Source organism: Lemur catta, chromosome 13, assembly GCF_020740605.2.
Source record: "Lemur catta isolate mLemCat1 chromosome 13, mLemCat1.pri, whole genome shotgun sequence".
Classification (NCBI taxonomy): domain Eukaryota; kingdom Metazoa; phylum Chordata; class Mammalia; order Primates; family Lemuridae; genus Lemur; species Lemur catta.
The window spans coordinates 21,216,476-21,229,130 of record NC_059140.1 but is presented as its reverse complement, the minus strand read 5'-3'; the positions used below and the strand labels follow the sequence as shown (position 1 = coordinate 21,229,130).

Genomic DNA, 12,655 nt, shown 5'->3' with positions numbered 1-12,655 from the left:
GACATTGGATTCCAGGACCCTAAATATCTCTTTGGTTCTTTTCTCTAACATATATGCTTTAAAAAAGTTTTGATACTTGAAACAGAGGTTCTTACTTTTTGATCGATGTATTTGTTGTCCTCAATTGCCGACCGTTTGGAGTGATCGCACGAGGAGGAAGAGGCGGAAGGGAGGCTCCGGAAGAGGCAGCACGTGTCCTGTTGCTGACGGTCAATAAACTGCTTCATAAAACTCTCCCTTTGCAAATGAAGTACACACACATCAGCGGCATTAATGACATGGAGCAAGTTATGGCGGTTTGCAATGATGAGTTTGCTTGAGCTAAGGTAAAAGCAGTGACAAGAGACCACATAAAACAAGATGTGTCATACCGAGTGGTGTTTAGATTTAATTACCAAAATATTTAATTTAGAGAAAGTTTCCTGAATCCTCACTGACTCCTGTTTAAAAAAGTAATGTCCTTGAAATAAGTTTTAAGCAATAATATTCAGTAATTGATAGTATGTTTTGAATCATCTTGTAGTAAGACTTTTTTTTCTCTAAGACTTGGAAGAATTAGTTTCTTTCTCTAAACTTCCATTCATCACAAGAATCATTGAGAGATAATTCTGCATTTAAAGACTCAAAAGAAACTGACTTCATCTGATCTCCAAAGCATGCTGATAATTCAAGTAACATCTCTTCAAATAACCAAATTCAATGAATTTTGTTTTAATGAGAAATGAAAATATATTTCTACTTAAACTTTAAATATTATGGTATCATATCCAGTCGCATACTTTCATAACCCCCCACGGAATTATTTTAAAACTAGTTGAGTAAAAAAGTTCATATTATTCTATTTGTAATTTTTTGAGATATAAGGAGAATAATTTCCTTTATTAAAAATAGGTGTTTTAAAGCATCTTCTATGCATTTACTTAACTGGAGGGTGAAAGGGGTTGAAAATAAAATTAGTTTGGGTGGAAAATGTCATGGTTTTTCTTTTAAAAAGTGAAAGACAAATTATATTGTAACCAGACATGGCAGCCTAAGCAAACCTTGTAGTAAGTAGCACAGGAACCTGGCCCGTGGCGGTTGCTCTGTTTGCTTGAAAATAAAATGGCCCCTGAGGCAATTTTACCCTCTCATGGTTGAGGTCAGAGGTTAGTCTACTATCCCTGCAAAATCGAGCCCCACTGCCAGTTACCTGGGAAGTCCAATCCCTGAGTTGACACACCAAGAGAAGCGGTAGGAGGTGGCCTTCTTGCCTGGCCTACTGCAGTTGTGAAATGACTCTTCTCTGAATACATTGCTTAAAGAGGTCAATGGTTTTTAAAATAGAGGTAGAGAGAGTAGAAATATAGATGATAACTTAAAAACAGAAAAAAAAACCCACCCACATATGAGTTTGAAAGAAAGCCTGAATTGGATTTAAAATGAATCTTTTACAATATATCCGAGATATACAATTAAAGAAACATTTTGGTACCTGATTTTTGGAACTGTAAAATCTGAAGGAAGCTTTGAGATTTTCACCATTTGCGGTCTGTTTGGAAATTTTTCAAAGATTCTCAGGCGCAAAGGGAGCTTTTCTTTGGTGTCTGCATTTGCTTCACTTTGCTTTAACTAAAGAAAAAAAATAGGAGCAAAAAGGAGAAGCTATAGTAGTGTATAAGTTACAGAGTTAGATTTTTAGAATTGAAGCAATAATGAGTAATTACATGAAGTACCAGTAGATGGCAGCAAAGGCCCACCAAGTCTACTTTCTGTGTGCACTAAAACTTTGTTAGAGAAAAACAAAAAACATAAACAAAACTTAACCAAACAAAAGAAAAAAAAAAAGAAACCAGAAAAAAAATTAGAAGAAAATTTTATGTCATTTTATTCCCAAAGATAAGCTTCTTTTCATCCCAGACATTATTTTTTGTTTACTTATCATTCAATATTTAAACAATAAAATTTCTTTTACACATATATGTGCTAAAATCAGAAACCAAAATAACAAAGAAAAAATGAAAATATGAACTACAGAATCATGGCAAGTGGTAATATTTGGAAAGAGAGAAAATGTCAAGAAAATTGGTCATGTCATCTAGCAGATTAAAAAGAGAAGCTCAAAATAGAAACACCACATTTGGTCCATAGAGCAAGAGTTTTCTATTTGGTTGCAAAGATGCTTGGGAATTATTAACTTAAATATCATAAAATATCTTTGCGAGAAGATGGCAAGCAAGTAAATTTATTTATTTATTTAAGATTGCATATTTATATTTCTACCAATTGAGTTTCAGGGAAGCTGAGGTTTAACATCACAAACCGGAATCATTGCTGAACTAGCAAGAGAGTACAAGTATGGATTCTGGCTGGCATAATGCATTCTGTGCTGTCTCACCCTCTCTCTTCCCTCCCGAGGGAGGCTGACTTCTCTTGAGGCCCCTCCTCACTTCTTTGTACCTCTCCCCTTCTCGCAGACCTCCCCACGGACTGGAACTAACTTCTCCGCGTGTGCCCTGAGCTCCCTTACTGGCCTTCCAAAGGGCATCTTGTAACACTGATCCCGTTCAAAGAGCACATTTATTCCAGCAGCCTTTTTGGAGGTGGTAGGGAGACAAGTTTCAAAACCCATCAGCTCATTACCCGCTTGTTGGGTATCCTTTTACTTCATGCATACAGTTTGTCTTGGGGTCGTAGAAGATTAGCATTGGAGACCAGAGAGCTTTTATAACAGGAAGAGAGGTGGCAACTCTTCCCTCTTACCTATATGTGGAAATAATAACTGGCCGGAGAGAATGTGAGGGCTTTTTCTGGGGAGAACATCTCAATTTCAATATAAAAGATGGCAAAGTGGTCCCTCTGATTGTGAGCTCACAGCGAGATTATATGTCCTGATTTCTGGTTTTCTCATTATGTTACAGGAATTGCTCTTACATTTTTTGTTTTGTATGAATATTTTGCCTTAGCCATTTGTATGTCTTATTTAATTTTGTGGGTAGCCTTCGATTTTCTTCCTTGGGTAGTAATCTCATTTAGAGAAGGAGCCACTGCCATTCCTTGCTTTCCTTCCTTCGGGAGGGGAGCACTCAACACAGTGACGTGCAGAATGGCTCGTTCTCGATAATTTGATGGTGATGATGACGATGATGATAAAGAATTAGCTCCCGAAGGCACAACTCAAAAACTACTTGTATCTCCATGAGAGGTGAACAATTAGAGAAATGACCCCGTGCATAAACAAAGAGATTTGCTAGAAAAAGATTTGTTACCTAAAAGTTGGTACAACTAGTAGAAAAATATTTGTCAGTGGTTAAGTAGAGCACACAGACATAGAAAAAGCAGTTAATTTATTGTCAGACTAGGGAGTAGGGCAATTATATCAGGCCAAAACCAGGCTGATAAGATAGAGCAGTTATAAGGTGTTTGTTAATTCATGCACTTGCTGATTAATTTATTCATACGCTGCCGCTGTCATTTACAAATCAGATCTCACAGGCCAGGTTCCATGCTAAGTTCTGGGGATGTAAAAGTAAACAAGTCACTGCACTTGCCCTCCCTGAGCCCATATTCTAGGGAGTAGATAGTTCTGTGATTAGACAATGACAAAGTAGAGTGACTACTCTGGCAGAGACATGAAGAGAGTGCTTGGAAACACAGGGTGAGGAACAAAGGGAGAAACAAGAAAGTAAAGGAAGGCACCACTTCTACTTCAAGAGACTTCTTGGGCAGCAGAACGGCTACACATGGCCATAATAGTTAACTTTGGGGCCTTGCATGTATCAGGACTGGTATGTATGTTTCATGGGAATTTGATGTCTTCAAAGACACAAGGGAGAATGGTGTGCTAATCAGGACATGTCACTGAAATGGAAACATGGAGCTCTTTTCTAAAATCCGCTTGGCCTGCCCATTCCCTCCATCCTCCCAGCACCTCCCTGGCCAGCGTTACCATTGGGCTCCTGCACTCACTGTTACGGCCTCACCATCTGCTTTGCTTGGAGCCTTATAGTTTGTTCTTCATTCTGTGGTCAATCTTCTCACTTTCTGGCTTAAAATACTTCAGTGGCATTCCACTGCTCTTAAAACCAAAATCTAAATTTTTTTCTTTCTTTTTTTTTTTTTTTAGAGATGGGATCTTACTATGTTGCTCAGGCTGGACTGGACCTCCTGGGCTCAAGGGGTCCTCCTGGCTCAGGCTCCTGAGTAGCTGGGACTACAGGTGCACACCACCACACCTGCCCTAAAAATCTAAATCTTTAATGTAGGCTCTGAGGCCCGTTTTGGCACCCGCCTGCCTGCCCAACCTCAGCTTGCCCTGTCCCTACACCACATTCCAGTCACATCTTCTTCAGTTCCTCAAAAGCATCTGGGCCCTCTGCCTCAGAACCTTCCCTCTGCTGGGAGCCCTGCTCCTCCTCTTTTGAACTTCATCAACTTTTGCTTGTTCTCCAGATTTTAGTTCCACTAGAAATTCCTCAGAGAGACTTTCTCTGACCAACTGATTTTTCCTCTTACAAGCTCATAACATATTAGGTTGAACCCTATAATATTGCTGTCTGTGTGGGTCAAAGCAGTCAAAAATTGGCCATTTCTTATGGTTCAACCTAATACATATTGTATTATTTTCCTGAGGCTGATTAAGTTAACTCGTTATGTCTGCAAAGACCCAACTTCCAAGTAAGTTCTCATTCCAAGGTCCAGCTGAACATGAATTTTGGGGGAACACTATTAAACCCACCACACATATAATCATTTGAAATTATATTGTGTGACCCCCTGAACAATATATCTCTTTCCCCTGAGACTGTAAACTCTGTGCAGGTAGGGACCACGTGGGGGGTTGTCCATTATTCCATATCCAGTGCCTGGCACGATAGTCCACAAAAATTAAGCTAAGCAAATATTATGGATAAATAATTGTACTGATTAGGCAGCAGAACTAAATTCTCCAGAAGACAATGGGGAAATAAAAGAGAAGATTTTAGGTATATTCTGAAGGATGGAGATAAGCATAAAATACTTATTTATTGATTGAATATATTTGTTGGTGTGGAGTATAGGTGTCCCTGGATTCACAGAATAGAATAAAGTTAGACTCTTGTGGCATTTACCCTGAACTGATGTCTGTCATTGACAAGCTAAAGAATGTTTAGACTTACAGAAGTTTGTAAAGGTACATGTTGGGGAAATGGAAAGTTATGTTTAATCAAATATCCCAGAATATAATGTTTAACATATGTAGGCTACCAGTGTTAAAAAATAATCACCTCGCTTACATGTTTTTAAGATGGGGTTTGCCCCATTCTAATTTGTATGAGAGATATGTATACGACCCAAAGCTTGTAAGTTCCTAAGGGACATGATCCTCTTTTAAAATGTACTTTTATAGCCTCTTCTAGAGAGTAGAAATATCATAAGTGTTTGTGGATATATGAATTAAAACTCAACATGAGCTGGTCATTGTACCATAAAACTACAGAGAGCAAAAGAGAAGCTCTTTTTGCTGACTCAGAAGCTCCTTCACGGTTGTGCCTCTTCTTGAATATTGGGCATCGTTGTTCTACAGATGTGCAGGAGGGCCAGCGAAAACAGAGAAAATGAGGGGATGCCTGAATGTGCCTATTTCAGCTCCCACTGCTGAGGTACTGAATTGAATCTCCTCTAAGCAGGAAGGGTCCTCTTCCCGAACAGCAGTTCCCAAGTGCTCTTTTCAGTTGTGAACAGATACGCAGCACCAACTAAAAATGAACAAACATACATCTAGTGGTCCTGCACAACCTCTCCTAGGTGTGCACCTGCCAGGAGTGTGTGCGCACCCACAGCACAGCCAAGCTCTTGCAGGCCCATCACTATGCTAGTTGTGAGAGTCCCACACTGTGAACTCTCCAAATATCCATCAGCAGTTGAATGGAAAAATAAACTGTGGCTTATTTAAACATTTTAATGAGTGAAATACACCCTGACACAACAACACGGTGAATTTTAGAACATAATGTTGAGTGGGGGAAGCCAGACAAAACAAAAGAGTAGATACTCAATGATTCTGTTGCTATTAAATCAAACAGGCAGCACTGATCTCTGCCACTGGGAGCCAGCAGAGTGGTGGCCCTGGATGGGGTGGGGCTCCGGAGAGTGGCTAGCCGGGTGTGTAGAGAGGGGCTTCTAAGGCACAGTCAATATTTCTTGGTCTGGGCTCTCAGTGTGGCCAGCTTTCAAAAATTCAGCAAAATGCCCCTTCCTATATGCATATTATAGTGCAGCAAAAACTTTTTTTTTTTTTTAAAGGGAGACAAATGATGTAGGTGAGCAAAATCATTTAATTCTTACTTCATCATCAATCACCATGATACCGACTATTTCTTCTTCCCCAACCCATGTTCTTGACCAGAGGACAAAGAAGAAAGGCCAAGATGGGAGTAGGGGTTGTGAGTTGGGGGGAAGATGCGGTAACCACAATAAATAAAAGTATTTCTTGGTCCTCTGAAGCCACTGCAAAGTTTCTTTAAAATGTCATAAAATGCTATTCTACTTTTTATCCAAATTTTTCCCCCTTTTTCTATTTAAGGACAAAATTCCCAAGATTAAATTTACTTTGATGTAAATGAGTGAATAATATGGATTATAAGAACTAGATATAAATTTAAGATCATTACACTATATATACCCAAAAAAGAAGCTCTTTTAACATAAAGTAATTATAATTGTAAATGTCCATTTAGAAAATGTTTTAAAGATCATGATTCTTGAAGGGAAAGAACACAGTGCGGAGAGTCCTGAGATTTTATTCTTTATGTTGGAAAACTTGATGTAAAGAACAGGACAAAAGAAGGTGTTTATAATGGCTTCATCTGGGCGTGAAGTCTGACTGCACCGGATAGATCAGATGATAGCTTTGTAACAGATTCACATGGCCAAAAAAATAATAATAAAGCACATTTGCAAGAATGGAATTAGAATCAAAAGAACAAATTTCAAACCTTGAGCTTCAAAAAAATATAAGTCATCTAAGCTCAGTGCTATTCTCCGGCTCAGCATCTGCCTCATGGAGATATCATTACACATCGGGCAGCTGAAAGCCTTCTGCTTTCCTCTGCTTCTCTAGAGAGTTCGGGTGTAATTGCTCTGCATAACACATCCCTGTTCTGCCTCACAGCTTAAATCTTCCACATCTCAGCCTGTGCTTTCTTCTGTTAAAATATTCAAACATTATTCAGTTTCAGTTCCTTTCTGAATGCTGTGAGGAATAACTGAATTGAAGGATTACATTAAATACAAATTTTTGTAATTTTTTGGTGTGATTTCCTAAAAGAAAACAGTGGAAAAAGCATTCAGACTTGGGAGATTCTCATTTGAAAATCAAGTCCATGCTAGTTGGAAAAATGCACATAGATTTGCAGGTGAACAAAACTGAAGGATATTTTCTGATTGCTCAATATAGGAAAAATGACCACATTCTGTTCAGTCAGGAGGAAGCGGTGCTTCCTCTCTGTCATTTGAGTCAACTGAGGCTGAATTAGCTTTCCTTCTTCACACGTGGCTTTTGCTGTCTTTTGTGGATCTACATGACACAGCAATTCCGAATATAGAGTCTTCCTATAGCATAAACTATTATTTTTCAAGGGAATTTTTCTTGCTAATTTGTATATATGATTTTACAACCCAAATTTCATGGCCTCTGGGTTAAAACAGATAGGCTATCCAGAGTCATGGCTAAACATATTTGTTTTTAATAATATCTCTATGCAATTATAAATTCTTGATGTACAAATATAAAGAATATCCCTCACTGCCTGGTGAATCCAATAAAGTTACATAGAGGGGAAGACATTTTCTTTTTTGCTGTCTTATATGCATGTGATTGCATATAAGACAGCAATACTGTACACTTTTAAAAGGTTTCCTTTAAAAAGTGTTTAAGTCACTAATTTTTCCATCTTGACAAAAATCTTTAATAACTCCATGAATTCCAAGGTCCAACTGGGGTTTCAATTACTTGGGCACATCAACTCAAGCCATTAATGTCAATTCAAGAGGTCATGTCTTGGTTAGCCTATGGGCCATAAAAGCTATATTTTTATATAACAGCTGGTGCCCCAAAATGTTTAAAGCAATTTCATGACATCAGTCGATTAAATCCAGGCTGTATTTCTTTTTCTACGTCTTTCAACAGATCCCTATCTGTTACTCATTCATCCATATAGCATGCCCTTTAAGTAAGTGGGGAGAAAAGGTGTCTTTGGAGGAACTGTGCACTGGGCAATTCAGTGGCTGCTCTGTGCCTGCTGGTTTGGGAGCCCAGCAGAGCACTTATAAAGGCCGTTGCATTTACACCACCTTAGGACATTCCTGAAATGCACATCGAATGTTGACTTTCATGCTCTTATCACCACACTTAAGATCTTAGAAGCTTTTAAATGTCCTTCAGAAGGTTACTTTTTGCTACCATGTAAATAATATTTGCAGCAAGACTTAGCTAATAAACAGACAGCACCAATAAATCAGTAAAAGAAAAAAAACCTATCTGAAAACTAGAACAACTAATTATGTTGAATGGATAAGTTTTCCTTATATTTTTTCCCTTAAAAACCCATTAATGGAATGAATGATTTCTTAGGGACAGTGGTGTTATGTTTTTTTCTTCTAGGTCCCAAACTCCTCTTAGTTTGCTTTATATCTTTATTTTGTTCTGAGACACAGTTGTTTCCATTAGGGAATTTACTGAATCATAGAAACATGCTCATTATGATAAAAAATGCATTTTTTTGCTTCACTTTAGGTGAAATTATATTAGAGTTCCATATAAACTAGAAACTTGGTTCTTGTTATGAGATGAATATTCAGTAAGTAATGGGAAAAAAGCCCCTATCAAAATAAATTCAGGATATATGTCTATATATATCTACACATAGATATATATCTCTATATAAATATATATATAATTCATACACCCTGAATGTGTGTGTGTGTGCATTCACATAATTGTCCTCTCTTTTTTGATTTAGAAAACACAGGAGATAACATACTCTAAGCCAAAACAATTAAAAAAAAAGTAAGAAGACATGGATTTAAATTTTTGTTCAGTTTTATAATCTCTTTACCACTTTGGATTTCGGTGTTCTCAAATGAAAAATGAGGATCTTCATTCTTTTATATAAATACAAGATATATAAGTGAGATACCATATTGCCTTTAATTTGAATTACTCAAGGGAAATGTGCTATAAAAACCAAAGCTTCCACCACGCCACAGTAGCTCTGCAGAGAAGGATTTCATCCCAGCGAAGGGGACGGCACGTGTGTGCTCTGGGGCCCCTAGTCTGTCTAGTCTGGGACCACTCAACCTTTCCCTCCCTCTGCAATTTCTTCCCCTTCGTGATGTTGATTGGTTTATTTTCTCAAGACTCTTGATTGTAAAAATGAAAATGAAAATAGAGGCAAACATTTCTGATCTTGCATCCTTTCCTTTCCAAGATTGCTTCCTGGGAGAGATGCCTACAATGGCCATCTACATTGCTCCCCACTCCTCGTCCCCCCTCTCCTGTCTCAGGTGTCCCCACCGCCTCAGTGGGTCTGCTCTTGCCAGAGTCACCACATTTCCCATTGCTGAATCTTATGGTCTCTTGGTCACCCAGATTTCATTTCTCTGCAACTCCTGAAACTCTCCTAACTGGCTTCCTGCCTAGTTTTGTGCCTTTAAACCAATCCTTCAAAACACCTAAAAAAGAAATACCATTATGTTCTTCTGATGCTGAGAGTAATTCAAGGACTGTCAATTGCGTATAGAAGTTCTATTCTCCTTAGCCTGGCAGAAAGCATCTTCCCACGTCTTGCCTTTTATGCTATAACAAATAGGTTTGTTTCCCCCTCATATAGTTATTTTACATGAATATACTGTCCCCTGCCTGCAATACACTCTCCTTATAACTTAACTCTTAAAAACCCTTCCAAAATCATCTTCTATAGAAATATTTCTCAGAATGGCAATAATTGGTAGATGAAGCAGTAAACTGTGCTGGATGCCATGCTGAACACTTTGCATTGCTAGTAGTATTTAATCCTCAAAATAATTCCCTAACGTAGCTACCATAACCAGCCCTGTATTATACCATGTTGAAGAAACTGAGGTCCAAGGAGCTGAAATCAGCAGCCCGAAGTCACATAGCTAGAAGTGACGGAACTGGGATTTGACCACAATCTTTCTGATTCCAAAACTTCAGCTTCTAAAAACTGTTGTATTCTGCCTGACCCAAACAACGTTTTCAAGCAATTGGTGCACTTTTACCTCTGTAATTTTGTACCTTCTCTTCCTTTTATATGGGATATTTTCTCCCACTTTCCTAACAAAATTCTATCCATCATTTTTAGACACATCTTCCAGGACCTACGCCTCTAATGTGAATTAGGCACATCTTCCTCTGTGCACCTTGCATTTCCTCGACCCTAGCACTTAGTTTTGCACTGTAACTTTCTAACTACATGTGTCTTTCCCCTACTAAGATGACACATTTTTAATTAAGGGAAGGACTCTTTGTAGCTCCCTGGCCTCCCATTCTACATTTGTATCCACAAGACAATAATAACATGATGGTGATGACATGAAGAACAAGAAGGCAACATTAATGGTGTCCCGTAAACAGGCTGAAGTGGATCATTTGCATTATTTCTCATAATTCTATTATTCTTTTCTTAGGTTATTTACAATGTAGAATCAGCTGTATAAATCAGCACATGCAATTCTTCCAATTTCAGATGAATTATATTTCTGGTAAAGATGACAGAGGAATAATGACAACTCATACCAGATTTTCTATTAGAAACAAAATCATAAATAGCATTTGGTTCTTGATGAATTGTGTGTCCCAACTTTTTAAGACCAAAAAAGCATAATACACTATAAATTCTATACAACATATTTATGATATAAAGCTTCATAGCTCTATGCATCTTTTAATAAGGCATTTTTATATGTTGTGCTATTGGAATTTACCACAGAAAATTCTTATCCTATGTATAAAAACACCTTATTTTGAAATAATTTTAAAGTTACATATGAGTCACAAAGATAGTACAGGGAATTCTGTAAATGGAACTCTCTGTATTAACTTTCCTTATATATATCTTATTTATCTTGACACAGCTTTTTCTTATGTTAGCATGTTACATACCATAGAACATTTATTGAAACTAAGAAATTAATCTTGATCAAATGCATTTAACTGAAGGGCAGGACTTATTCGGAATTCCCAAGTTTTTGCATGACTGATCTTTTTCAGTTCTAGGGTCCCATGCAAGATACTACATTGCATTTCATAGTCACATCTTCTTTTGTTCTTCTTGGCTGTGACAATCCTTTTAGTTTTCCTTGTTGTTAATGACCTTGATGGTTTTGAGGAGTACCAGTTAGGTAGTTTGTAGAGTGTTCCTCAAATCTGAACTGTCTGACAGTTTCTCATGATTAGATTGAGATTATGGAATTTTTGGAGGACAAATACAATAGAGATGATATGCCTTTCTCATCTTATCATGGTGTTTATGATATCAATATGCCTTAGTATTGGCGATGTTAACTGTAGTCCCGTGGGTAAGGTGATATCTGCCAGGTCTCTTCATTATACAGTTACAATATTTCTCTTTCGCAACTCTATTGGTTAGAAGCAAGTTACTAACTCCAGGTGACACTTAAGGAAGGAAGAATTAAGCTTTATTTCCTTGGAAGGAGGAGTATCAAAGAATTACAAAAAAATTTTTTTGGAGAGGATACTTTGAGGCCATGCAAAATTCTACTTCTCCTTACATTTCTGCATACTAATTTTAGCATTTATCAGTAGAGCTTGCCTGTAGCAGCTATACCTGTGTTGTTCTAATGGCAATTTTCTGTTTTTATCATTTATTATTCCATCATTTCTACTTGTCTACATTTATATATTATTTAGAATTATTCCTTCCTTTCCATTTATTTATTCAATCATGTATTTATGTAAGTATTTGTGGCTGTTTATTTCATTCTTCAGGTTATAATCCAGTACTACCCTCATTTACCCTATTGCTCAAAGTGTTCCTGCTTTGGCCTCTGGGACCCCTTTGAGTTTGCTCCTCTGCCCTTTAGACAAACCTCCATCCTTTTCTTCTTTTGTTCTTTTTAGCCCTTCCTTACTTTCTGGCACCACAAAATGCTCAGTATCATCTTGTGTTTTTTTTAAACTCACCTCTAAAACCAGCCATCTCTCCAGAGTGCTAATTTGTTTTACTGGAGAATGGCATTTAGAGACCAAAATCTTAGCACTAGGTTTGCACATTGTTACTAGAATACCACTGCTTCTAGGATTGCTCAGCAGAAAGAGCAGGAAATGTTTGTATATATAATAATTCATGTACCTACACAGATGTATAGTTAGTTTTGTATATATTTACCTATCTATGTATGTAGGTACCTTACATAACTGTTGGAGTAGGAGACTAGGAAATATGGCTGAGGTTGGATGCAGGTGCTTGCAGAGTGGGTGCAGGTGTTGAAGTAAACAACCTTTAGACAGAAGCAAACTAGGCTACTAGGCTGGGAGCTGGATGCAGGGGCTTGCAGAGTGGGTGCAGGTGTTAAAGTCTAACTAAGGGGGTTAATAAACACAGACAAGAACCGGTTTCAACTGGCTTGTCAGCTGTCTAGGTCACCTTATATGAAT

General features: G+C 37.7%; 1 protein-coding gene across 2 annotated transcripts in view; it reads right to left on the bottom strand.

Annotated features, from left to right (window-relative positions):
- Positions 1–12,655, bottom strand: part of NALCN (sodium leak channel, non-selective) — a 320,738-nt gene that overhangs the window by 81,786 nt on the left and 226,297 nt on the right. For both annotated transcript variants that reach the window (XM_045567531.1, XM_045567532.1), the window contains 2 exons: positions 1,472–1,608; positions 96–237 (listed from right to left, as the gene is read on the bottom strand). In XM_045567531.1, coding sequence (XP_045423487.1) covers positions 96–237; positions 1,472–1,608 — 279 coding nt within the window. The remainder of the gene's footprint in view (positions 1–95; positions 238–1,471; positions 1,609–12,655) is intronic.